The sequence below is a fragment of the Lutra lutra genome, chromosome 8 (assembly GCF_902655055.1).
Source record: "Lutra lutra chromosome 8, mLutLut1.2, whole genome shotgun sequence".
Classification (NCBI taxonomy): Eukaryota; Metazoa; Chordata; class Mammalia; order Carnivora; family Mustelidae; genus Lutra; species Lutra lutra.
This window is the reverse complement of record NC_062285.1, coordinates 72,428,255-72,455,932: the sequence shown is the minus strand read 5'-3', so window position 1 is coordinate 72,455,932 and position 27,678 is coordinate 72,428,255. Positions and strand designations below refer to the sequence as shown.

Genomic DNA, 27,678 nt, shown 5'->3' with positions numbered 1-27,678 from the left:
CCCACCTACCTACCCAGGATTCTCGCCAGAAGCAACCAATTCCTGTTACGTGTTTCTGCACTCTTCCAATGTACGTCCAATACATGCACTGATGCTAATTATATTTTTCCTGTAAGGCAAATACATCTTTCACAAATGTGAAAACTTAAGGACTATTTTTTTTTTTTAAAGATTTTATTTATTTATTTGACAGAGAGAGATCACAAGTAGAGAGGCAGGCAGAGAGAGAGAGAGGGAAGCAGGCTCCCTGCTGAGCAGAGAGCCCGATGTGGGACTCGATCCCAGGACCCTGAGATCATGACCTGAGCCGAAGGCAGCGGCTTAACCCACTGAGCCACCCAGGTGCCCCAAAACTTAAGGACTATTATTCTTTAGATATTTTTTTCTGATTATTTCCCCCATTATTTTTACAAGTCGGCCACAGGTGTATATTTAGCAGCTTTACCAACGCCTGGTGGCATTCAGATTGCTGGGAAGACTCCTAATGATGGCTCCTACGAACAGCATATATCGCATATGCAAAAGAAGATAAATGACACAATTGCCAAGAATAAAGAATTATATGAAATCAATCCTCCGGTAAGTGAAATAAATCCACATCGTGACTAGTGACTATGTAAGTTATTGTTTATGGGTTAGCTTATTTTGGCGTTATTTTGGACATAAGGTATTTTTTTTTCACTGTTGAGATTTGCTGTCCTCATTACTCTTTCTTTTCACCTCCCTTTACGTTCATGCTCAAATGTCTCCTTTTAGGGAGCTGACTCTGACTGCATTATTTGAAAATTGTATTCTTCCATCAATTTTTGATAACCCCCACCCATCTTTTTTGTTTGTTTTTTATTTCTCTTGTCTGTGTGTGTGTGTGTGTGTAAACCCAAAGAAATATGTCTTTTATATTTGTCATTGCTTATTATTCCTAGTAGAATGAAACTCCCTTGGGGGGCAGTATTTCTAAGGCCTTGAACAGTTCAGTAGTATCCTGTTGATTAAATAAATGGTTTAAATGTTCATTTTTAGTTAAAAGAAAGATTGCTTATTTATATGCTTAAAATGGGAAAGAATACACCATTTTTCAGTTTTAGCTTCTTTCTCAGGATTTTCCTACCCGCCACTTCTATAGGCAGTCTTTGATACTAAGTTTGTAGGAGATGTCACAGTGTCTCTTACTCTGAGGGTGCCTCATAGCCAGAGTCTGAATTGAAGGAAAGAAGTGTTGGAGTTAGAAGGAATCTATTTGTTTTTTTTATGAGTGTCCAATCATGAAATACTTTGATAAAAAGTAAGTGTTTGGATAACATTATTATGGGGACTATTTGATTTTATACACACTATTGAATTTTGGTTGGTTATCTGGGACAGTGCATCTGCATTCTAGCTTCAGACTTGCAGCTTTCTCACAGAGTTCAGCTGGGAGGAATTTCAAAGATACGACAGTGCTACACTGTTAAGGGTGGTAGACAGTGGTCACATGTGACTACAGAGCACTTGGTATGTGTCTGGTCTGAACTGAGGGGTGCTATAGCATAAAATACACACTGGATTTTGAAGACTTAATAGAAAAAGAATATAAATTGTCTCAAGTATTTTTTTATATTAATTACATGTTGAAAGTGTAATCTTTTGGATATAGTGAATTAAGTATTTTATTAAAATTGACTTTGTTTCTTTTTGATTTTATTACCTACGAGGTGTGCTCTGTATTTCCGTTGAACAGCGCTGATACAGAGCTTCTTTAAATTCACTAAGAAAGTTGGTGTGTTAATATGTTATATGTTTAAATAGCCATTGTAAAAGTTTTCCACACAACACTACTGACTGCTTGTTGGCAGTACGTTATTTTTCTTTTATAATTATGTTTTGATATTTGACAAATAGTGTTTATGCCTCTTGGGGAGAATGATTTGCAAAGCTTTATGTTAGGGCTTCATGAAAGCAGCTGAACTCTTGCTTACCAGTGTTCATCAACTATGTACTTACCATGCTGACCTCCCACAGGAAGAATTGACCCCCTCCTCTGTTACATTCCTAGTGTTTCTGTATGTGCTTCTGTCATAGGGCCTGTTCCATATTACTGCACTTAGCTTTTACGTGTCTGTCTGGCTTTATGAGCCTTTTAAAGTCAGACATATTTAGAGAATATGAATTAAATTATTTCATCTAGTCAATAAATATTTATTGAGCTTTTGTATTAGCAGTACATTTTAGAGGAGGGAATAAATCTGTCATGATTCTTAAAATTTCAGCGTATCTAGATTTAATGTATTGAATATGACTATATTTCCACAAAAAGACTAGCTTATGGATTTTCTAATACGTCTCTCCTTATTTCAGCGTAACATCTCAGAATTTGTTTGACAAAGTCAGTGTAGTAGGTCACTAGTCATATTACAATTTCGTCTTTTCTCCTTCTGAGACAATGTATGCCCACCCTGAAAATGTGGATCAGTGTGTTTCTTGTCCTAGGAAGGTAGCTCCAGCTGAAGTGAATGCCCTTGATTTTTTTTTTCCTCAATACTGAAAAATCTTTCAAATGCAGAGATGTAGTCCCACTTAACTGGAGATAATTCAGGCAAACAAAGGTATCAAAAGGTGCAAAACTTTCAGAATAACAAACAGGACCAGTGGTGAAATTTCATTACGAATCTAAGATACATTAAATCCTAGATAGTTGCTTTTATTAGGTCCATAATATAATGACAGAAGCATAACCAAATCTTAAACTACTAAAAAATTATACAAAGGTGTTATCTAGTGGGAAGAACATTGTACTGGGTAGGTTTATCACTTAAAGTAGTTTTCAAGCCCAGGCAAACTGCTTTACCTCTGAAGTGAAGCTCTTTCTCATTTTATAGTCATTATAATAGGCACCCTTTCAGAATTATACAGGGCAAGTTAATTTGGGGTATAAATAAGAGAAATGAATGTGGAATTACTTTATAGATCACTATTATGAAATTGTGGTAGTCTTTTTTTTTTTTTATATTTTATTTATTTGACAGAAATCACAAGTAGGCAGAGAGGCAGGCAGAGAGAGTGAGGAGGAAGCAGGCTCCTGCTAAGTAGAGAGCCCGATGCGGGGCTGGATCCCAGGATCCTGGGATCATGACCAGAGCCGAAGGCAGAGGCTTTAACCTACTGAGCCACCCAGGCACCCCAAAATTGTGGTAGTCTTATGTAAGGTATGCACTAGCGATGAACATTTAAAGCTTCATTTTGAAAAGAAATTCTTATACTCTTTATTTTTTAAAAACATAGCTTTGTGGGACGCCTGGGTGGCTCAGTGGGTTAAGCCGCTGCCTTCTGCTCAGGTCATGATCCCAGGGTCCTGGGATCGAGTCCCGCATCAGGCTCCTTGCTCAGCGGGGAGCCTGCTTCTCTCTCTGCCTCTGCCTGCCTCTCTGCCTGCTTGTGTGTACTCGCTTGCTCTCTCTCTCTCTCTGGCAAATAAATAAAAAATCTTTAAAACAAACAAACAAAAACATAGCTTTGTTATGCCAACAATAGGCTATGCTTTTTGCATTTGTGCTCACGTATTCACATTCTCCCATCCAAGTACTAACGAGGCCCAACCCTGCTTAGCTTCCGAGATCAGACAAGATCGGGCGCGTTCAGGGTGGTATGGCCGTAGACACGTATTCACATTCTGATAGTCCTTGTAGCCAACAGATATTTAGAATCTCTGGTTGGCTCTGATCTTTGACTATGTGGTAGGTAAAAGCTTGCAAACCCATATGGGTCACACCATACACTGACCTCAAAAAGATCATTGTTGTAGCTACCAAAGTTTATTTAGCTTAATTAGTTACACAGCAAATACCTGCATAATGTATGTATTATGTATACATGCACACATTTATCATAGTCCTCATTTTATTATGTGGAGCTTTGAAAAATTCCACTGGATAAGAAAAGATAAAAAAGGTGAGAATCCTTTTCGGAGACTACATTTTTAATTTTTTCTGGGCTTTTCGGTCTTTTAAATGCTGAGTAGAAGGGCGCCTGGGTGGCTCAGTGGGTTGGGCCGCTGCCTTCGGCTCAGGTCATGATCTCGGGGTCCTGGGATCGAGTCCCGCATCGGGCTCTCTGCTCAGCAGGGAGCCTGCTTCCCTTCCTCTCTCTCTGCCTGCCTCTCTGCCTGCCTCTCTGCCTACTTGTGATCTCTGTCTGTCAAATAAATAAATAAAATCTTTAAAAAAAAAAATGCTGAGTGGAAGATAACTTTTGAGCTGGAAGGACTGCCAGTTCCCTACTCGTTGTGATGTCCTCTCTGTACACTAGATGTCAGTATTGCCTTGCTAGCTGGCAGTCCTATATGTTTATGGATCGGTATAGCCAGGCTGCTATTATTGATAAAAGGAAAGATCCATGTACTCTATAAAAGGCTAATTAGTTATGAAAGTTAAAATTAAATATAGGCTGTGAATATATTTTACAGACTTTTTCTCTACAGATATTTATTAATATAAAAATTTAAAATCAAACTGAAGTGTATAAGTATGAAATCATGTTATATATCTGAAACTAATATAATGTTATATGTCCCTTATACTTGAGTAAAAAGAAAAAAAGACTACAGTTTACAAAATAACCTCAAAACTGAAAAAGACTATCTCATATGACATAAAGCAAATGTATTTCTTTTAGGATATATCTGAAGAGATTATAGGATCACCCATCCCAGAACCTAGACAGCGCTCAAGACTTTTAAGATCTCAGTCAGAAAGCTCTGATGAAGTTACAGAATTGGACCTTTCACATGGGAAAAAAGATGCTTTTGTGTTGGAGGTATTACTGCATTAGACTAATTTCTCAAAATTTTTGGAAGATAAGATGTATATTGTTACAATCAGATCCTAAATTGATGTGATGTGATTTTGTATTATTGCAACTGCTATAAATATACAAAAAGTTTATTATAGAAATTATAGCAAATTTTAAAATATTAGAAGTTGGTAATATATTTTTTTGATCAAACCCAGGTACAATAATGCAGGTGGTTTTGGAAAAATTAATGTATGGGTTGAAATAAAATTAAGATAGTGCCTAAGCTAAAAAAGTAATGCTTAATTCTTAGAGCTATTTTTGTAAACTTGAATGAATTTAAATTTTAAAGTGCTGTTTTTTGACTTATTATCTCTACTTGCTTCATGTGTTATAACATGTTAGTATAATTGTATCCTTTCACATGTGTATAATAGCACGACGAATTCTGAGTATAGTGTTTTCTTACTGAATTTAGAAGGTATGGTTGAGCTTCCATTATAAAAATACACTCAGACCTTTCCTGGAGAATAAATGTGTAACGGAAGATATATGGAGCCTCCTGCCTCGCAAGTCTGCTCCCTCTGCCCTGCCCTATAAACAGTTAGCTTTAATGGAGATAAATGATCTTCCTTTGGTATTAAGGAAAGGAAAACAAATGAGGATATTCAGAAATGTTCTGGTAAGGTTCCAGTTGAGAGAAAAACATCAGATGCCTTTATTTTAGTAAAGCAGGAAGCTCATGGTAGAATTTTGGGGGGATGGGATTAGACATTTGAAGAATCTAGAACAGTGCCTATGTACGTGATCAGGATGTCAGCCATGGGAGATGCACAAGACTGAACTGAGGTGAGAGTGTTGACTTGTAGAAAACTCAGACTATATGGATGTTTGCCTGTTTCTCATATTTTTCTACAGTCTGAGAATGAACAAAAAATGGAGGTTGGTAAAAGAAAATGTAAGACTGAGGAGGTAAAAGGTGCTAGGGTACTTTTTGGGGTAGTGCTACTCAAAGTGTGCTGTGGCTGCCTATATAGCATCAGCACCATCTGGAATCTTGTAAGAAATGCAAATTCTGGAGCCCGTACTTCAGACCTAGTAAATGAAAATTAACTAAATGAAAATTTCAAGGTAGGCCCCAGAAATCTGTTTAACATTCTAGAGCATTATTGATCTTTATGGTCCTAGATCCTGGCTAAGTAGAGAGTGAAAGCGCTTCAGATCTGGGTAGAAGGCTGAGAGCAAGGTGCAGATTCAGTAAGAGAGGGAACAGACAGGACATTGTAGTTGGAACTGGGTGTGGAATATTTTGGGGAATAGTGGGTTGAGGTATGGCCGTGACTGTGGATAGCTATGGTAAAGTTAAAAATGGTTCTTCAAGTCTCAATAGTAATGTGAAGGGACACTTGAAGTGTGTGAGAGTCGGTCAGATTCCTGCTGTATAGATGAATGTCAGCATATGTCTAGTTGGATGGTTTCACTATTTATTATTTACAATGGAATTTTGTGAATTAGAAAAATAGAATTTGGATTTATTTTTCTTAGCTGTGCCTTTAATTATCCCTATGTAATTCAGTTTTAAAGCAGTTTTGTATATAAGTCAAAAGATCTTTTTAAATTGCCTTTATTAACTTATACAAGTAGAGATAATTGTTTATATCTTTATAAGCCTTTTGAAACGTGTACTCATAAAGGCTTGAGAAAAGGCTCTCTCTTTTTTTTTTAACTGAATATACTTTATAATGTGAAATGTTTACTTAGAAGTATTTATAATAAGTATTGTGGAAAAATTTACAGATATTAGAACTTTTTTCTTTTTTAAGATTCTATTTATTTATTTGAGAGAGAGAGAGCATGAGAGAGCAGAAGGTCAGAGAGAGACTCAGACTCCCTGTGGAGCTGGGAGCCTGATGTGGGGCTCGATCCTGGGACTCCAGGATCATGACCTGAGCCGAAGGCAATTGCTTAACCAACTGAGCCACCCAGGCACCCAGAACTTTTTTTTTTTTCAAGTTTTGTATTTTAATTTAGGGGAAACTGGCTCCGCTTTTTCTTGACTCTCATGTTTTCTATTTAGTAAATAATAAAAACAATGATTTTTTTAAAATTTGAAGTTATTATATATTTAGTACTTACACAATAGTTCTAACCCTTTTATTTTCAGATTGATGACACAGATGCTATGGAAGATGTACATTCTCTGCTTACTGATGTTCCTCCTCCTTCAGGTGAACAGAAAAAACATACTTTTGAGATGAGACTTGTTTTATATATCAATATTTTAGTTCATAAATTATTATAGTAATACTAAATTTATTTTAAAGGCTTTATCAGTGTCACATCCTGTCATGTACTTTGCTGCTCCAAGGCTAATAAAACATAGTTTACAATTACTTATGTTAGAACTTAGGTGAACTGAGGGGGTGCCTGAACGGCTCACTCAGTAGAGCATGTGACTCTTGATCTTGGGATTGTAATTTCGAGCCCAATGTTAGAGATTGCTAAAAACTAAAATCTTAAAAAAAGAAAAAATGCAGGTGAACTAGATTTTTATCTTTATTTTTTATTTACTTATTTAATTTGTTTTTCAAAGATTTTATTTATTTATTTTACGGGGACACAGCGAGAGAGGGAATATAAGCAGGGGGCATGGGAGAGGGAGAAGCAGGCTCCCTGATGAGCAGGGAGCCCCGATACCGGGCTCAAACCCAGAACCCTCGGATCATGACCTGAGCCAAATGCAGACGCTTAACAGCTGAGCCACCCAGGCACCCCTAGATTTTAAAGATTCATGTATTTGAGAGGAAGAGAGCTCATTTGCATGAGCAGGGGAAGGGGCAGAGAGGGAAAGGGAGAGGATATCAAGCAGACTCCTCACTGAGCACAGAGCCTGTGAGGCTTGATCTCAGGGCTGTGAGAGTCAGATGCTTAACTGACTTGAGCCACCCAGGTACTTCTAGGTAGACTGATTTTTAATCCTTTCATGTTAATACTAAAAAAACCACCAAACTCATAATTTATTAAGATGGTGTAAAGTTTACGGAAAGTGTAGTGTTTTAGAAAAAAGAATAAATGGATCTTATAGTTAGAATTCCATGTAATAAGTGAAAAATGTTATTCTTTAACATAAAAATAGATAAAATAATATCATATCGTTTAACTATGATTTATTTTGACAGGCTTTTATAGTTGTAATACAGAGATTATGCCTGGTATAAATAACTGGACATCTGAAATACAGGTAAACATTTCATAATTTTAAGCAACTACAACGTTTATGATTTTAGCAAGTTCCTTCTTAATATGTTTTCTCTTTGACCACCTTATTGCAACTAAAATGTTAGCCTTTTTCATACCACATTATTTGTTATTACTCATTATTTGGCAGTTTTATCAACTGTCACAGTATTTAGTTAAAAATAATAAAATGTCATGCTATTATATCTCCCCATATTTAGATGTTCACATCAGTAAGAGTAATCCGATTAAGCAGCCTTAACCTGACTAATCAAGCCCTTAATAAGAACTTTAATGATCTCTGTGAAAATTTGCTCAAGGTAGGAACCTTTTGACTATATTTTAGTTAAATCTCCTAGGAATTATGCAGTTAAAAAAGAAAAGTCTATATTATCTGGAATATCTTACACAGTTGTGGGCTGAATGATTTTTATTTACATATTATATTAATCTTAACTCTCTCATCTGGTAAAATGCTAAAGTTGTGCTCTCCATCTTCATATGCCACATGATTAAATATATTTTAAGTTATTTTATAACTTTAAGCTTCATAGAAATGTATTGCATATGTGTAAATTTTAAAAAATCTTTTGTCTTATATTTTTATGACTTATTGATAATATGATTAAATCTTTTATTATTATTTAAAATAATGTAAGAATACACAAAATAGAAATGGACCAGCTTTGTTTTAATCTTTTAAACTTTTCTTTTGCCATGATATAATGTGCAGTGAAAAATCAGTTTAAAAATTTTTTTAAATAAAAAGAAGTGATATTACTAATATATTCTATTATGTAGAGCCTGTATTTTAAACTGCGGTCTATGATCCCCTGCTGCCTTTGCCACGTAAATTTTACAGTATCTCTGCCTGAAGATGAATTAATACAGGTAATTAAGATTCAGTTTATTGTTAAAGAAGATTTCTGGCTTTTATCTGATCTGTTTTAGTATTATAAATCTGCCATAATTGAATAAATATAGAGGATTTTACTTCAAAATATTTTTAAACAAACATACTAGAATGAATCAGACCACATATGTTTTATTTTTCTGAATTCTGAATTATCAAAGGTAGAATATGCAATAGGATGTGTACTTACACGGGATTTCTTCAGTCCCTATGTTTTAGAGAAGGTACTTCAGCTCTTTCTGGAATATCTAGGTTTAGGTATATATGGCAGACTCAGTTGTTGTCTAATATCTGAGGTTATCTGTAATTCTGGCTGAGAATCTTAACCAGAAAACCAAATTAGCCAGTTAATATAAACTGTTCCATTACTGAAGAAGATTACTGAAGAAGAAGAAGATCTGCGAGAAACTTACTTTGTCAATGATTATTTTGCTAATCATATTGTTTCTGTAATTCTAGGTAACAGTCACAGCAGTTGCAATAACTTTTGACAAAAATCAGGCTTTACAGACCACAAAAACACATGTTGAAAAGTCATTGCAAAGAGGTAAACCTGTGATGGATGGGAGCATAGTTCATGTTTGTCTACAGTTATAGTTCAGTGAAAAAGGTAGATTAAATAAATGACTTGTTTCTTGAAGAAGAGTTACTGTCACTTTTTCTGTTTATCAAGGTAACTTTGTGGTTGACTTGGTATTTTTCACATGTGAATAGGTGGTTGACTGGTATTTATTTTATTTACATAGAGATTGCTGCCTTTTTTTTAGATTTTGGTTATAGCATATTCTGTAGTAATTTAGAGGTTTCTGTCCCAGGACCTCTGGGGAGGCCCCCAAGGCATCTGAGAACCTACTGATGCAGTTAGCACCATGTGTTTTTCTTAGGAAAGGTCCTTGGAGTTGTCCTTTATCCAATAAAATCTAGGAAGTACCATTCTTAATATATCCCAAAGAAACTCCAGTTGTTAAAAACTGCTAATGTGTTCTGAAAAAAAGGAGAGGGAAATAGTATGCTTTCTAATATTTAAGGACTTACCAGCTAAATAAAATACTCGTGATTAGTCTAAAATTTTATAGTTGATTACATTCTACATGTACAGCATTGAATTAATGTCAAATAGAGATGTATTAAACAATTGCATTCAGATATTTATCAAGGAAGATAAAAAATAGCTGGTTTAAGTATCATAGAACCAGTATGGTACAAAGAATAGGATAATAATAGTTGTTATTGAATTCTTACTGTTTGGAAGGCATTGTGCTAAGAGATTTATACTTAGTATTTTTCCGAGGATTCACAACAGTCCTAGCAGGGAAGATAGCATCTCTCAACATCGTGCAGGTGAAGGAAGGGTCTCCATGGGAGTAACCAAGAGGAAAATAACCAGAATAAATTGGATTGGGGGAAATACATATTTTATCCCAGATTCTTAATTTAAAAAAATTAATTCTAGATCATTACTAAATAACCGGTGTTTTTCTTGCCTCTCAAGTCTCTACAGATAATGAAGAACTTCTACAGTTTCCGCTGGAGCTCTGTTCAGATTCACTTCCTTCTCATCCTTTTCCACCAGCTAAAGGTTGGTTAAGTGAGGGAAATGCAAACACAAATAAATCCTAGTTTCTAGTTCCTTTTACTTCTTCATTGTAGGCAGTCTTACTTAATGTTGAGATGAAGATTTACTCTTCATTCCTTCATTTTCTGTTTCTTCATGTTCATGCAGGGGAGAGAATAATATCCCTCTTATTTTAATTTCTCAAGTAAGCTCATCATAAATTATTAAGGTAATGCTTCTTGTGATATTCCATTCTTATACTTCAAATGCATTAAAGTTTTATTTTCAGAACTCTGGATTTCCCTCGTAATATATTGGTATTTATATCTGGTAAGGTTTTTTCCAGCCACAATTGAAATTTTACAAAAATTTTTAGATTTTTTAGACAACAAAATACTGATTTCCTCCAGAAGAGATGTGGAGAGGGGCGCCTGGGTGGCTCAGTGGGTTAAGCCTCTGCCTTCTGCTTGGGTCATGGTCTCAGGGTTCTGGGATTAAACCCGGCATCGGGCTCTGCTCAGTCGGGAGCCTGTTTCCCCCTCTCTGCCTGCCTCTCTACTGACTTGTGATCTCTCTCTCTGTCAAATAAATAAATAAAATCTTTTTAAAAAGATGTGGAGAGAGGTTTGGGTTGGGGATAGTACAAGTGAAAAAGGGATGAGCTGTCTTTAGAGCGTCTTGCTTATTATTGAGGAACATTGTTGTGTACTTAAAAGATACTGCCATATTTTCAAATGCAAAATGATAGTCTCAGCTTAATAGCAATAAATCTACTTAGATCTGTACAGTCTTTGGTGAAAAATGGGAGGTAGTATTTTCTATTTCTTTTCTGATTTCAGGACAATTTGTATTATAAGAATTACTTATAATTATGAATTATAATTGAATTATTCAGAATTACTATACCTTATTTGTAGCATTACATATATAATACATGTGGTTTGTGTTTTTTCATAATTTTTTAATTCTGAGAAATGATGCATTTGTTATTTCAAACCAAGTTGGCTTTTCTAGCGTTTATATTTTATAACATAAGGAAAATTTTTTTATGATTTATACTTCTCAGTTTGATACCAAATTCGTTATGATACAGAATAGTTTTATATTCACACTGCATATTAGTAGAGTCTTTATTAAATCAGTGCAAGCCCTGTTTATCTAGGTAAATAGATCTTGTCTCATATTTTGAAGATTAAATATAAGCTACTTTTAGATTCTGAACTTTCTAACATGGTAACTGTGGTCCACTTTCTTTTTTAATCTAAATTAAAATTCTAATTTAGAACTCCATAGAGAATTTTAGCATAGTTGAACTCCTTGAAAAAAACAGAGGAAAAAATTAAATCCAAAGATAATTTGAGTTCAGATTTGTAAATTAAATGTAGCTTCCAGAACAAAAAAAAATTGTGTAGAATCTTCCTTAGAACTGACTAGACAGAATATTTTTGAAAAACTTCTACTTTATATAGAAACTTGTATTTTTTTTTTCAGAAACTTATATTTAACACAAGGTTAATTCCAGATCACTTTTAAGTATCATTTCATTTATCCTTATCCTGCAGAGCAAGGGGTGGGATATGGACAGGGAATCAAAACCAAAAATCTAATCAACAGCAAAAAGATTTGATCAATTGCTAATATATAGGTATATACATTTATGGATATTGGACCCCTGTTAGCTCAGCTTTACCTTGTTAGTCATTACTGATTTCTGCAGAAGATTAGATTTAAATTCTATAAATTTATCATATCTATATTAATGCCTTGCAGTTTCTGCATTAGCTTTCAAAATGTTTTCAAAGGTAATTAGAATTAGTGCTTGTTGAGGTCATTAGTCTATTTTGTACAAATTGTACTCTGAACTGAAGAACAATGAAAGAAGAATTTGTGTAGAATAAGACCTATCTGAACAGTGCTTAAAATATTGCAACTTACTTTATAGTGTAGAGAGGGGCCATAATGTGGAGTAATAAAGTAGCAAACCTCGATTCTCTTCTCAGTTCTGCTACTGATAGTGTGAGAACTTGGGCCAATTAACTTCTAATAAGCCAATTAAGCCTCAGTTCCTCATATGAGGAAAATGTGAAAAGATTAAGATTCTCTCTGCCCTTTAAAATTCTCTGATTCCTTGGGATTCTATGGTTTATAGTTCTTCTATAATTAACATGTTTCTATTATTAAGAACAAATCAAAAGCCAATTAATCAAAATCAAAAGGTAGTGTTTAAGTTACATTAAAAATCCAGATAGCTTCAAATCTGTTAAACCAGTAATTTTTAAACTCTGCTTCTCCAGACCATGGAGTTTCTTCAGAGGTACCTCATGGCCTTCTAAAAAGGCAGGGTGGGAAGGGAGCTGAGGGGCGAGTAGAGTAGTGAGAGATTAGATCTCTGGACCCCCTTCCTACCTCTGAACTAGAACAGCTTTGATTCAGTATGCTTTTATTTATTCATTTTCTATATGTGATTTTGTTGTAAGACAGAGTTTCAAAAAGTCTGAAAACCACTGAATCAGATCATGCTGTCATTATCATCATTTTCATAGTATTACATCTAATACTAATATATAGAAAACTTTTATACTAAGAACTTAACTGTAAAACCTATGTGCTTTTTTTGAATATTACATTTTAAAATCATCAGTAAACACTAAGTAGTAGTTTACCTGTATCTTTTTATAAATAGTTGTATAAATTGTAGTTTATGTTGCATGCCTGTTTACTATCTTTGCTTTCTCAAGTCTTCTCAGGAGGACATGGGCTATACTAAATATACTTGAAAAAGTTATCACAAAGTATTTTGGAAGATTTGGGGATAGGATGGGTTTTGCAATATTTTAAGATTTGAAGATAGGATGGGTTCTGAAAAATGTCATAGAATGTAATACATGAATGTAGTAATTGAGCATTATAACATGAAATGTTTTGAATAGAGAATAGAAGTATGTGGCAAAAGTTAAGCTTAGCAATTTAGAAGTAACAGGCAAGAGAGGAAGGTAAAAGTGCTAGGAATAAATGCTAGGAATAAGTGCTTGGAATAAATAGAGAAAATTTCTCTATTTTCTTATATACAACCAACCACAAGAGGCTTAAAATTTAACTACTAATATTGATAAGTAAATAATTGTATAGTTTTTATAGTTTTGTTAGGTCAGTTAGCTAAGCTGATGGAGCTTTTCTCTTTTTTTTTAAATTTTGAAAACTTTGAATCCTATTTTTCATGTTCTTATTACAAATACGGCAATTTATTAAAATTTTTTTATTTTATGTTGACAGAGTAGTTTCAAGAGGTATGCACAGTAATTTATTAATACTTCCATCTTTTAACTTGTAGATAAACCTTTCTGATAAGTATCTTCTTATGTTACTGAAAATGAATGAATATTATGTGAAAAAAGATGCTTCAATTACATGTATCCTAATTCACTGAGTAGAGTAAGCCTGGGCCTGAATTGTCCATCCATGTTCAAATTTTTCCTTTCATCTTTTGTTAAACTTAGTTTTGTTTCTCAAGGTAACAAAATATTTGTTTGATATATGGTTGGTTTGGTTACCTTGCTCTAAGTATTTGATTTTTCTGATTTGAATATTAAAAGGTGCTGAGCCTGAATAATTTCTTCCAGGAAATTATCATGTGAAGGTTACCAAAATTCTTGATGAATACTATGAGGAACATAGATGATTGGCATCAATGTAAATACTTATATGAAGCTGTATTAAGAAAAAAAGGATGGTATAACAAGTTTTTTATATCACTCCCATGATGTTTTTTCCTCATCAATAGTGTGTATACTTTAGTTCTCTGAATATTTACTACTTTACTCTGAAACAGCTTTAAGAGATTTTAAAAATATTATAAAGGGATGGAACACATTCAGTAAAAATGGAGAATCTGAGTGATAGTAATTGGGGTGAAAAGTAAAAAAAAAAAAAAAAAGATTTGTTTTACAGATTGCAGTTGATCTCAAAAATTTTATACATGTAGTTTTTATAGAAGGTTAGCATATTATTTTTGATACATGTCTAAAGACCTAAATCTCAATATCTTAAATACCATACTGTGAGGCTTAAGATCTTAGGGAAATGTGTGTGAATCATGTGCCACTAGAAATATATCTCAAGTACTTAATAAGTTTATAATAGGGTAATAGTTTTCATTCAAATTCTGAGAGGTTAAGCCTTTAAAAAGGATTAAGTCAATTTAGTTTTTATTTACTTTTGGATGAAATTGTATGGAAGAAAAGTCTTTTATACTTACCTTGTTCCTGCTTTCATTTTGCTTTATGCTGAAGTGATAGCCTCATGTTTAATGGCATAAGCTATAGGCTGGCAGGAGTACTCTTTTCATTAAGCAGCTGCCGATTAATGTGACAAGCATAGGTCAAATTCTGGATTTCAGTATAAAAATAAAATCCTCAATACATTGTATTCCATAATTAGGTATCACATTTGAGGTTTTTTAATTTTTATTTTTATTGAGGCTATAAGGGTTATTTTTGTTAAGCCAAATTTGATTCTAAAAGGTAGTTTAATTTTTTACATTTAATGACTTGCCTTACATTTTTTTTAAAACTAGTGATTAGAAATATAAACCTATAAAAACTACAAAAAGTTAGCTTTTATTTTATCCTGCCAATGAATGGTTCTAAATTTTTAAAACTATTACACAATTCTTCGCACTAACTAAAAATATCTTTATGTATTAACAATTCATTGCATGTCTGTTTTTTCTCTCTTTTTAAAATGTATTATATCATTATGACCAAATGGTAGCAAAAATAAAAAATGTTGAAGTTCTCCATGTTATTGATGGCCCCAACAATTAGTGGGAAGTCCTGAAAGGAGAGAGATGTTGAGAGGAAGGAGATTGAAGGGAAAATAGAAAGCAAAGAGTGGAAAATATATGAGAAACTTACCTGAGACATGGGAAGGAAGGAAAGAGAGAACTGATGGAGAAGTGTAGGGATAAGGATCTTTGCTTCCTCGAGGCAGCTTAAGTTCAGTGAAATCCAGAATCTGAGAAAAAGGGAGTAAGGAGCAAAGAAAATTGAATTGGGTTACTAATGAAAATAGGTGTTATGGGGCGCCTGGGTGGCTCAGTGGGTTAAAGCCTCTGCCTTTGGCTCAGGTCATGGCCTCAGGGTCCTGGGATCGAGCCCCGCATCGGGCTCTCTGCTCAGCATGGAGCCTGCTTCCCCCTCTCTCTCTGCCTAACTCTCTGCCCACTTGTGATTTCTGTCTGTCAAATAAATAAATAAAATCTTAAAAAAAAAAAAAAGAAAATAGGTGTTATTTGGAAGAGAAGATCTGAAGGGTGGGGGAGAGGAGAGAAGTGGATGCCTGGAAACAAAGGCAGGAAAACAGAAGATGGGGTTTGAAGAATAGTGGTGTAGGCTGTTGGACACCTTTAGTTGGAAGCTTTAATGATGTAAATAGAGAAGCTGTTTGTTTGTCGGCTAATGTATGTATTGTAATGGTAGCTGAGTTTTTCCTCTTAGTGGACTATCTACTTTGAAGCTATTTACATTTTTTTCTATGCTTTAATAATTTTTAGCTCTCATATGGCAATTTCATTATCAATCCACCAATATTTGAGTATCATTATGGACAAGATTTATACAGCGTGTTTATACACATAACTACATATACACATAACTCCATTGTTAAGCCAGATTTTATAGTTACAGGACGTAGCTAATCAGTGCATCATAGATTGATGGAAATGCCGAAGGAGATATAAAACAAATTTTGATCATAATAATGTAAAACTGAGAATGTTTAGGGACACGTGGGTGGCTCAGTTGGTTAAGCGTCTGACTCTTGGTTTCAACTCAGGTCATGATCTCAGGGTCCTGGGATCCTTCTTCATGTCAGGCTCCATGCTCAATGAGGCTGCTTGAGATTCTTTCCCTCTCCTGCCCGATTCCCCCCATGCATGAGCATGCACTCTCTCTCTCTCTCGAAAATAAATAAAATCTTTTTCAAAAGTTAATAAAAAAGCCAAGAATGTTTATTTTTAAAAATTTTTAAAAGATTTGGTTTATTTGAGAGAGACCATGCTTAACCCAGGAGCCCCTATTTTTTTAAACATTTTATTTTATTTTTTTAAAGATTATTTGAGAAAGAAAGAGCAAGAGAGAGCATGAGCAGGGGACAGAGGGAGAGAGAAGCAGACTCCCTACTGAGCAGGGAGCCTGGCTTGGATCTCAGGACCCCTGAGATCACAACCGGAGCAGAAGGCAGGCACTTAACCAGATGAGCCACCTGAGCACTCCCACCCCGAGAATGTTTGAATAGCTAAATAAAACATATATTTTTTAAGACTTTAGATTGTACATATATATTTTTTAAGTAGGCTCCATGTGCATTGTGGGGCTTGAACTCACAACCCCGAGATTAAGAGTTGTATACTCTAGCCATTGAGCCAGCCAGGTGCCCCTGATTGCATATATTTTAATATTTTAATCTGCCACAGAATCTTCAGAAGTTTCAGGAACTTTTTTTAGTTTTAGTAATATTCTTAAGGTGACCAGATAAGATTACCTCAGATACTTTTTAATTATTCAGAGCAAAGATGATCTGTAAATCCTAATGACATAAAGTGAACAAGTTGTCTGAGGAGTTAGTGATCGGCATAGAGCTTTATCATAGCCAGCTGATACCTTTTCATAACCTTTTCATTGGTTATGGTTATGACTGTTTAGAAGAATGGAGAGGCCTCAAACTTCAGAAGCACTGGAGCATATATAATTGTAGGAGGAAGAATCCTTGCCACATTGTTTTATTTTGGTCATCAGTATGCTCAATTCCACTCAACTGCTTTTAACCTAGGCTAGTCCCCTTCCCCACACTGATAGGGCTTGTTAAATATTGTTAGAAGGTACTAAGAGAATAAGAAAACCTTATGTTCTGTTTGCCTTTCTCACTTTCTAAGGTTGTTCATTTATGGATAGCAGGATTATCACTTACGGGTGACTTTTTAATGAGGCAAAATAATAATTTTCTTGTATCCATGGGAAAGGAAATTATAAGAGAAGTAGCCTGCTGTGTGGCTTGAGACTTTCTGCAGCAGGAATGGGGGGAACCTAACATAAGAAGGGTTTGTCTCAAACTCTTCTATACAGGTATGGCTGACAGTGGGCATTAGCTCTTCAACAAAGCCCAAAAGATTTTAATAAGATTTCTAATCCTGAATATGAAATATGCTTTTTTTTTAAAGTATTGACTTAGAGATTACATATGGATTTATTTCCTTTTCACCTTAATTACTAGTTTACCACTGAGCCAGACAGCTAATACCTGCAGTACCTTCTCTTTTGAGAAGCCTGTTACCCTGGAAGCCAAACTGTAACTGGAAGAGCAGAGTAACTGAGAATCTGAGGTTATTAGACACCTGCAGTATTCAAATGTCTGAAGTGCCGATGTTCGTCTGTTCCCAGGACCATCTCTTCTTGGGCCTTTTCTCTGAGAGAAAAATTAAGATCCTAGCGAACATGTTGGATGAACCTGCTCTCCTTAAATGAGATGAAAAAATGATCTATTTTAACCTTTCCCTTAAGAATATCTGTAATTTAAAAGCTTTTTCCCCCCCAGATTTTAATTCAAATACATTTGCATGTGGAGGCAGGGAAAAGACGTTTTCCCTTGTTGCCCCCCACTTTTTTTGGAAAAAAAAATTTCCATTTTTTGGGAGAAGTAATAATGTACATGGTAAAAAATTCAAATCTTACCAAAAAATCCTATAGTCCAAAATCAAGCTCCCTTCTCCATTCATTTCCCTTTTCAAGAGGCAGCTACCCTCGACCAGATTGTCTGTCTTTGCAAAGATATTCTATTTTTTCCTTTTTTAAAAAGCAAGTATTTTACAGATCACTATGTCCCTTAATTTTTTTTTCACTTGATATTTAGAGTTGAGAACAGATAACTTTCTACATGTTTTTCTTTGTGAACATTTGTCATTAAATTATTACAGTTGCTACTGAGGAGTTTCATATTACCCAGATAATACTGAGATATAGAAGATAATTTCATTTTAGTAATTTTCATGTTTTTTAAGCTTTTTGCCCCCTGTTTCTTCATTTAAAAAACTTGCACAGAATTCCTGATGCCAGCTATATTTTTCTGTAAGTCTGTACTCCCTGAGTCTGTACTGCATAGGACATAGGAGAGCCCTGGGACTCTCCTGGCATATGTAAGCTTGGGTAGGCATTTGCTGTCCCAGCTTCTACACTACAGCCTTTTTCAGTACTGAACTAGCTGTCCGTAGAGATGTGGTAAGCTTCTGAATGTCAGTTTTGTTCTGGTCTCCTTCCTGTTGGTTCCATCTCCTTCTGGGCTTCCAAAACTCCTCAGGATCCTGAATCAGGGAGGATGTTTTCTTGTCTAGATCTGCAGTGTGAGGGCATGATGGTCAGGCACTTCCGCAGCATGGTACCCTCACAGTCATTTTGTGGATCCTACCTAGTAATCCCTTTTATTCAATGGCTTTGTATTATAAAAGGAATGTCAGTCACTGTACACTTTCCAGTATTAATTAGTGGTCACTTGCTTGGTAAAAATGGGAAGAGGAGGAAATATGGAGAGATACTCCCATTGCACCCAATTAGCAGAAACCTGTATAAATCTTATTTTTAAAAGGTATATCTTTTGTTAATTTAAGAATATTACCAAAAGATTAACACACTAAGCAGGGATAAAAATATGTATTTACTTAATTTATAAATTCTTTTTAAAAACTGCATGATTGCAGTTATTCTTGGTGTTTTTTATGAGTTATTTCTAACTCGGCAACGCTATTCTTTCAGTTATAAAATTCTTTGAAACAAAAATTCAAATATGCTAATGTAGAGTCTGAACTTTAGAAATAGATGATGAAGGTTTTTCTAATAGTGCTGTTCAAATTTGTACAATACTTTAAACAGCTATAATAAAAATACAAAATACTAGGGAAGATTCTGGATGCTCCTTTTATAAAGTTAGTGTTAGTGGAAAGGGAGCGATTCCAGTTTGGAATCTAGCTCTGTCTATGGGGAACACTTTTTAGTTCTATGATGTGATGATGCCACCAGAGGGAGCTGTTGACAGCAAAGTCCTTGAATGAAGGGGAGCTGGTGAGGGGGAGGGTTATTGCTTATAAGCAAGCAGTTGGTGTTTATCTTTGAGACGTAGGTTATTGCCTGGTCTATAATTTTTAATCTTACTGACCTCCCACCCCCACCTCCCACACACAAACATTTCCCCTCTCCATGTTTCATTTCAGATTTTCTTCCTAATACATTGATGCTTTTCTGTGTTCAGTTTTTTTGCCTTGTTTTCATCCTACTAACATTTGTTACTATGTTTATATTTTCTCATGTCTATAATGTTTCTGAAACTCTTCTTGTGTTACAGTAACAAGTAGTCTTCCTTGGCATGATATTTATTAACTGAGCTAGTTTTCATAAATCAATACATACTGCATTTAAAACCTAAATACTTCTATTTGGTTTGCTTTTATAATGAAGCCATAAAGATTTCCTTGTATTCATCTGGCTCATAGAGGTTTTGACAAACAGCAAAGAAGAGATACTGGCTTGTACTTAGCATTCAAGCTAATGTTGTTCATATTGTCTTATTAGAACACCTGGAGAGTGCAAGTTCTAACTCAGGTATACCAGCTGCACAGAGAGGTGAGTTTGTCTAATTAAGCAAGTAGTCACCAAAGGTGTGAAATTCTAGTGTGGTGGTGCATAAACATACAGACATTGGAGAAATGCACTGGACAGTGGAATAGACACCAAAAAGTGACTTTATTATAGTTAGAATGTATCTTTTAAAATACTAATTAAACTAATATTTACATTTTTAGCATTTTAATAGCTTCCCTATTTCTAAAAATAAAATCTTAGCTCTTTAACATTTTTTTAGCTCAGTAATAGTAAAAGCTATTCTTTTGAAAAAGGAGAACTTGTTAGACTCCTACTTGCCTCCCCACTCAGTGTCATCAGAAGCTTTGTTGCCAAAATCAGATGTGAAAACAGAATATTGACCAAAGTGACCTTTTGGCTTTCCTGTTACTGATGGTAGAAAGAATGTGTTTTAATAAAAGATAAGTCAACTAGTGATTTTTTAAAAATGTATTCTTCAGCATTTGATTCTCATTATTTTTTTGATTTTCAGGGTAAAAATAGGGAAGTGAATTATTCACCAAGTTTGAATTATAAATTAAAGTCATAAAATATAAACGGTTAACACATTGTAAAGTAAAAAGAATGGGAAATAAAGTTAGTTAAAGCAGTATATGGTCCTTTCACTGATATTCTGTTAGACTTTGCTTCTGTTTTCCCTAAGCAACCACACAACTATGATATCACCGAAAACGCTCAGCCAGCTAACTGAGAACTTGGTTTTGGACAAATCAGTGTCTAAAGCTTGACTCTTTACTCTCTCTCATATCTGACTTAAAAAGGACCATTCTTTTTCTAAGTTACAGTTAAATTACGTCATCAGAAGGAGTGTTATGACGAGTAAGAGACGTCACCCATATTTTTTCTTTGTTTTTTCTTTTGTTTTCTGTCTGTGTTTTCAGCAACGTCAGTTGATTACAGTTCCTTTGCAGACAGATGCAGCAGCTGGATAGAGCTCATTAAACTGAAAGCTCAGACCATAAGGCGCGGATCAATTAAGACAAGTAGGCGGATGTTTCTACCACATTATGATCTGAGAAGCATATCCCTGATTTCCCAGTGGTGAAGGCTAGACCTTACGACCCAGCAATAACATTGCCAATCAATCACGTACTGGAGTGTGAAAGCTGCAGATACTAATCCTCACTTAGCCAAAGTTATTAAAGGGCCTTTAGATTTGTTCATTTTAACTGTACAATTGTGTTTTTAAAATTTTACTTTTTGTGACGGTATTCTTCCAAGTGTATAGATAGATACTATGTCCCTCAAATGGAAGGAAATTAGGAGCTCTCTTATTGAAGAGATGGTCTTCCAGGATCCAAGCTACCATGTAGTGATGGCATCTGCTAGTTTGCTGACAATGATACCCAGAGGGTTAAAAGAATGAGGTATTTCTGAACAGAAAATAGCTAACTCTTATCTCACTGCTACAATCCGCATCATTACCTACATGTTCTTTATACTCCATGTGTCCTGGTAGAGTCTGAGGTAAATGTATTTGAGTGAAGGAATTGACATTTAAGAGGAGGAAATGATGTTTTGGAGGAAGGATCACAGGATATGAAACCAGACAGATCTGGTTTGGGATCCTAGAAGTGTCGTTTTAATTGCTGTGTGACCTTGGACAAACTATTTAACTTCTCTGAGACTTAGTTTCCTCATGTGTAAAATGGGGATAATAATACCTATGTTGCTGGATTGTTATAAGGATTAGATATATATACATATAGACATATGTATGTCTGGCTTATGGTAGTTACTTATTAAGCGGTAGCTATTATTTATGTTACTTTATAAACAATCAATTATTAGACAGCCAAGGTCATTGTTAAGTTTTTAAAATTGTGAGTTTAATCAAAATGGTTTGAAAAAGAAACCAATTACAACTAGTTAATGTAAGGTTTATCTACAAGTTGACAATGATGAAGTCGTCTGAAAAAGATGGAAAAAACTGCACTGGGAAATATAACAACTTTCACACTCTCTTTGTAATAATTTGTTCCTACAGCAGATAATTTTTAATGCTCTACCGCTTTTTCTTTTTCTTCACTTTATAACGATCATTGTGTGTGTAGCTACACCGCATCAACATTTTCTTTTGCAGGAATGCCATTTTTCTTCCAAAAGAATTCCATTCCAGCATTTCCTCTTAAGTTTTTCTTTCTCTCTCTTTTTAATTGCATGCAGTGCATGATAATTTCTTTACTTTCATGACATTGCTTAGCCTCACAGACAGCTGAATGTTGTCACCACTTACTTGGAAACCTTAGGGAATAATTGAGTTACCAACACCCGATCTTAATGTTTTTTCTTCTTTCTCCAAATTTAGCTGTGACAGTTGAAAAAGCAAGTCCTATGGGTGAAGGAAATTTCCGGAACCGTTCAACTCCACCTTGTGCAAATTCTACAGTTGGGGTTGTTAAGATGACACCTCTTTCTTTTATTCCTGGAGCGAAAATAACTAAATATCTTGGGATAATTAACATGTTTTTTATTCGGGAAACCACTTCTCTTCGTGAGGTAATTTTACAACATTGTTTTTGTGAATTTTCTGATTAAAGACAGTAGTAACAAGACTGTCTTCAGATTGTTATTTCAGATTGTTACTACAATTTCGATTTATTATTTTTTGCCAAGTAATCACAACACACTTGCACATACATACAACTTTTTTTTTTCCAATAACCTGTATGGATTGATTCTAGATTAGACTTGCCAAATTTCATATAGCACCTAGTATTATCACAAGAGTTATGTTGGATTTAACTTCATTTATTATTAGAAATCCCAGATCCTCATTATATGGTAAATAAAACAAGTAAATTTATCAATGTATAATTAGAGATTTAAAACAGCCTGAAATTTCAGCTTAGTTTTCTCAAGTAATTATTTGTCTGAGATATATTTAAATAATAGTTTTTAAGGTCTTACATTTAGAAATCAGAGGGGACTAAATTATAGATAGATGTCTATAGGGATAGTTTGTAATTTTCTCCCCCTGAAAAAGAATTAAGCTGCTTGTTTTATTTCCACCTCTCCAAAAGTACATGAGAATGCCATTTATTCAAATTCTTACTTCTTACTGGGTAACAGTAGTTATAATGTTTTGATGTGGTCAAATTTAAGAATCACAGTCAACCTATTATATCTGTAATTACACAGGAATTTAAACTCGAGAAAAAAATTGTATTTATATTGTGTCTTATGTTATGAAATAAGACTAGAGCAAATACTGTGAATAGGGAAATTTTTAATTGAATAGGTATGAAACCCAATAAACTCTTCAGCAGTTTGTATTTTTTTTAAGTGTGTACATTATAAAGATGACTTAACTCTGCTTTTTTCCCATTTTCTCTCCATTAACATTTCTACACTTCCTTAGAAATAATAGCCATCATACTATTTTTTTTTTTTTTTTCAAGTAGGCTCCATGCTGGGTGAGGAGCCCAACACAGGGCTTGAACTCATGACCCTGAGAGCAAGACCTGAACTGGGATCAAAAATCAGACTCTTAACCCCCTAAGCCACCCAGGCACCCCAGCTCTCATACTGTTTTTTTTAATATCATGCTCACCTGCCTGGCACAGTGCCTGGCAGAGTAGACATAGGTATTTTTGTGTCATTGAGGGAATGACTTCTGACAGAATGATTAGGTAGATGTTTCCTTTATGATAAATTAGTTTTAAATCATATTCTAATTGTGTTGAGATGGAGAAGACAGTATCTTAATATAGTCTCAAAATCCTTTGAGACTTTAATATAGAATTAAATTAGGTGACACTTAAGCCGATTTAAATTTGACAAGGAAAGTTGAGTGTGAGAAGCTAGTATAGATTGGTTAATTAACTTTTCAGTTGCTCTTAATAGTACATGGAATTGCATTATTTTAGTCCATAAAATTTTGTCCCCTAAGTGCCTTCTCTACTACTTGAGCAGCCATACCCCAAAATGTTGCTTCATAGTAGATTTCCCTTCAACAGAAATTTGTAATATTAACTGGATGGCATAATATCCCAAATTTATTCATTGCTTGCTAAGTTACTTGCTTTCAATTATGTAATCTTTTAAGAATTACCCCTCTGTAGTTTCTGTTACTCTGCCATCAGAATTTTGAAGTTTAAAAGACAGGAGTAAACCAGATACAAGTAAAAGAAAAAAAAATGTACTGAGCTGTGACTGAGTAGGAGGTAGGCTGAAATACCTCAATTCCTTAACTACAAAGAGAGCTACCTCTCTCTGGCTTTTTAATAAGGTGTGTTCTGGTCAAATGTTTTTTCTAACAGTGCATTAAATTTTGCCCTTAACTTCCAATTTAAAGTTTGAAATTTATTCCTAGACTGTGTAAAAGCTCCAGTAGAATTCGTGGAAAACTTAGGTTCTAAAGTATTTTAGGCTCTCAGCTAGACTTTGGTTTCTGTTTTATTTTTGAACACTGAAAACATTCCCTAACCTACTGGATTTCATTCCCTAACAAATACGTATGGGATGCTCAGTGTGTGCACCTATTGAACTAGGTGTTAGCAAAGAGTTATGAGCAAAACAGATGGTGGTCTCTGACCTGATGGAATTTACAGTCTAGTGGAATGGAGCCTGGTGAACATTCAACAAGTAATCATTAACTAATGTATAATTACTAGTGATAGTAAGTAATATAAAGAAATACAACAGAGGCTATCAGAGGATATAACAGGGGAACTTAATTTAGATCTGAGAGTTAGGGAACGTTTCCCTGAGGAAATTACATATAAACAGGGACCTGAGGAATTGAGTAAGAATCATCCTGGAAAATTGGGTGAGGATCCTTCAGGGACTTTTACTGCACAAAGAATCTGAGGCAGGAAAAGTGTTTAATAGGTTTGAGAAACTGGTAAAAAGGCAAGTGTAGTTGGAACATGCTTCGGAATGGGAGATACAGCGAGCAGAGAAGTTTCTTGGTTATATTTACACATCAGTTTCTATGAGTAATAGGAATGATTTGATGGAGATACTGGAATTGGAGAAAGTTTGAATTCTTGCTCTGCCATTTTTAATTAGTTATGTGGTCATAGTCATGGGCATGTGACACATTTTCTGACATCACTTTCATCATCTGTAAAGTAAGGGGATAATCCCCATCACAGACGTGTTCAGTGAAGGTTTGTTTGTTAATTCATGCAACAAATCCTGTTGCAAGGGAAATTAAAATGATCACCCATTATATTAAGATCATTTAAGATGTTTTAGTATATATTATTTGGCATTTTGTATAAATTCATGCATACAGTTAGATTTTCTTGTGTATTACTTTCTAGGAAGGAGGAGTCAGTGGTTTTCTCCATGCTTTTATTGCTGAAGTGTTTGCAATGGTGAGAGCTCATGTTGCTGCGTTAGGAGGGAATGCTGTTGTCTCCTACATAATGAAGCAGTGTGTCTTCATGGAGAATCCAAATAAAAACCAGGTGAGATGCAGTTACAACCTTGTTTTGGGAGAACCTGAGGATTTCCCCCGTGGCTTTTCCATCTCCCACTGTCTCCCCACCCGCCACCAAAGAGAACTGGTCTTCAGAACTTTTTGATTCTAGATGCTTAAAACATGTTTTAACAAATGTATTGATAACTACGGTCATATATAGATCAGATGCTGTTTTCATATCCTGGGTATTCTTTTTTTTTTTTTTTTTTTTTGACAGACAGAGATCGCAGATAGGTAGAGAGGCAGGCAGAGAGAGAGAGGAAGAAAAGCAGGCTTCCCGCTGAGCAGAGAGCCCGATGCGGAGCCAGACCCCAGGACCCTGGGATCATGACCTGAGCCAAAGGCAGAGGCTTTAACCCACTGAGCCACCCAGGCACCCCCATATCCTGGGTATTCTTAAATACCTCTGGAAGTTTTGCTCCTAAGTTCCTGTGGAAGACACCCTTTAGTTTGGACTATGATCTGTCCAGTTCTAACTACCATAGTGGTGAAGAGTATGTCCCAATTATTATTCCTCAAAAATAATTCTGTTAGGGCAAAGAATTGTTGCTTAGGATTAATTTTAGAATAAATTTCTTTTGTCAGTATTTTTCATGTAATAGCTCACTTTGAATTGTTAAAGTTTCCTTTAAAAAATTTAAAATTATCAATGGGGTTTTTTTGAGTTTCCTTTCTTATGAATTGCCTTCTTTTTTTTCCCCTTTGTTCATTTTTCTATTGTCTACCCTTTCCAAGTGACTTAAAAGCCTGTGCTTTTTCAGCTACGTAGCACTACCCCTAAAATAGCCTAAAACCATGAGCATATCTTTGAGTTGGTGATTGGACATTTCCTGTTGTTTGTATAGGCACAGTGTCTTATAAACGTAAGTGGTGATGCAGTGGTTTTTGTTCGTGAATCTGAATTAGAAGTGCTGTCAACTCAGCAGCCTACTGCCAACTGCCAGCCATCATGTCCTGGAGGAGAAGTTACAACCTGAAGTAAATCAGAAAGGAAGAGCTCAACTAAATGAAATTCATCTGTCTCCATTGTTTTTCCTTATTTATCTTACTGGATTTTTAAAAGTGAACTTAATTTGAGATCATTAAGAAAGAAATGGTACATTATGAGTAGATTTGATTTGTCTGGAATTTCTTGGAGGCATGAGAATTTTAAAATCTTGATGTTTTGTTTGCCAGTCCTTGTCAGGCCCCATGGGATCTTGAGTCCTCATTAAGTTTGGATAGATTTCTCAGAGAACTGTAGCAGAGATGGAAGTTACTTGTAGTTTATGTTGACTTTAATAAAATCATACTTTGAAACAAAATGGTGAGATTATCAAGAAATTGTAATAGCTATCCTAATGTAATTGAGAGAAACTAAGCTAGAAGTTTACAAATTGTCAATGAATTAAAAATCTGATTTGAGGAATGTGTGAGAAAATGGAGAAAAGTTTTAAAAACACTATGTGGGTTTCCTAATGTGTTTTATTTTGAGAACAACTGAATTTGGAATTTGGTAACAACTGAAAGGAAGAGTGCTTCAGCCATCATTAAAAACAAGTTAAAATTCTGCAGCTTGTATCCATACTCTGTCCTAACTGCTGTTAAAAAAAAAAAAAAAAAAAAAAAAAAGGTAATTAGAGCCAGTACCCTTCCATTGAAAGTTTTAATAATGTCTGTAAGGAGGGAGGAAAAATCTATGTAATCTTGTTACTGGCCAAATTTTGTTAGTGTTTAATTTGTCTGGAAGAGGCTTGGCTTCAACTGGAAAGAAATTTTGTTGACGTAGTGAAAGTATGATCTAGTAGGAGCATAAAATTATTTCTAATAGAATCATACTGTACTCCTACCAAATAAACAGAATTATATCTTAGGGATTTTTGATGGTTAGTTAGATTGTATTTGGCATAGAATTTGGAAATGTAACTTGAATGTAAATATGCTGCAAAGTGTTGAATGTATACATAGAAATACTTTTTCTGTCAATGCCAAATACCTATTACAAATGAACCTTAAAAAGTACATTCCTCCTTTGCACAATAAAATTTCTTTATAAAACTTATGATTTTGCTCTTTCAGGATAACAAACCACCGTAAAGATTCGGAGTCATTTCCT

At 34.8% G+C, this 27,678-nt stretch overlaps 1 protein-coding gene across 18 annotated transcripts in view; it reads left to right on the top strand.

Moving 5' to 3' along the window:
- The window catches only part of C2CD5 (C2 calcium dependent domain containing 5), a 104,299-nt gene extending 77,132 nt beyond the window's left edge, over positions 1 to 27,167 (top strand). For 6 of the 18 annotated variants that reach the window (XM_047740121.1, XM_047740119.1, XM_047740115.1 and 3 more), the window contains 13 exons: positions 415 to 579; positions 4,648 to 4,788; positions 6,929 to 6,992; positions 7,944 to 8,005; positions 8,223 to 8,321; positions 8,803 to 8,892; positions 9,374 to 9,461; positions 10,407 to 10,493; positions 20,084 to 20,134; positions 21,034 to 21,135; positions 22,461 to 22,651; positions 25,423 to 25,569; positions 26,429 to 27,167. In XM_047740121.1, the coding sequence (XP_047596077.1) occupies positions 415 to 579; positions 4,648 to 4,788; positions 6,929 to 6,992; positions 7,944 to 8,005; positions 8,223 to 8,321; positions 8,803 to 8,892; positions 9,374 to 9,461; positions 10,407 to 10,493; positions 20,084 to 20,134; positions 21,034 to 21,135; positions 22,461 to 22,651; positions 25,423 to 25,569; positions 26,429 to 26,560 (1,419 nt within the window). In that variant the 3' untranslated portion in view covers positions 26,561 to 27,167. The remainder of the gene's footprint in view (positions 1 to 414; positions 580 to 4,647; positions 4,789 to 6,928; positions 6,993 to 7,943; positions 8,006 to 8,222; positions 8,322 to 8,802; positions 8,893 to 9,373; positions 9,462 to 10,406; positions 10,494 to 20,083; positions 20,135 to 21,033; positions 21,136 to 22,460; positions 22,652 to 25,422; positions 25,570 to 26,428) is intronic. The other 12 variants (XM_047740123.1, XM_047740114.1, XM_047740125.1 and 9 more) reach the window with 4 other exon arrangements.
- Positions 27,168 to 27,678: the final 511 nt, after the last annotated feature.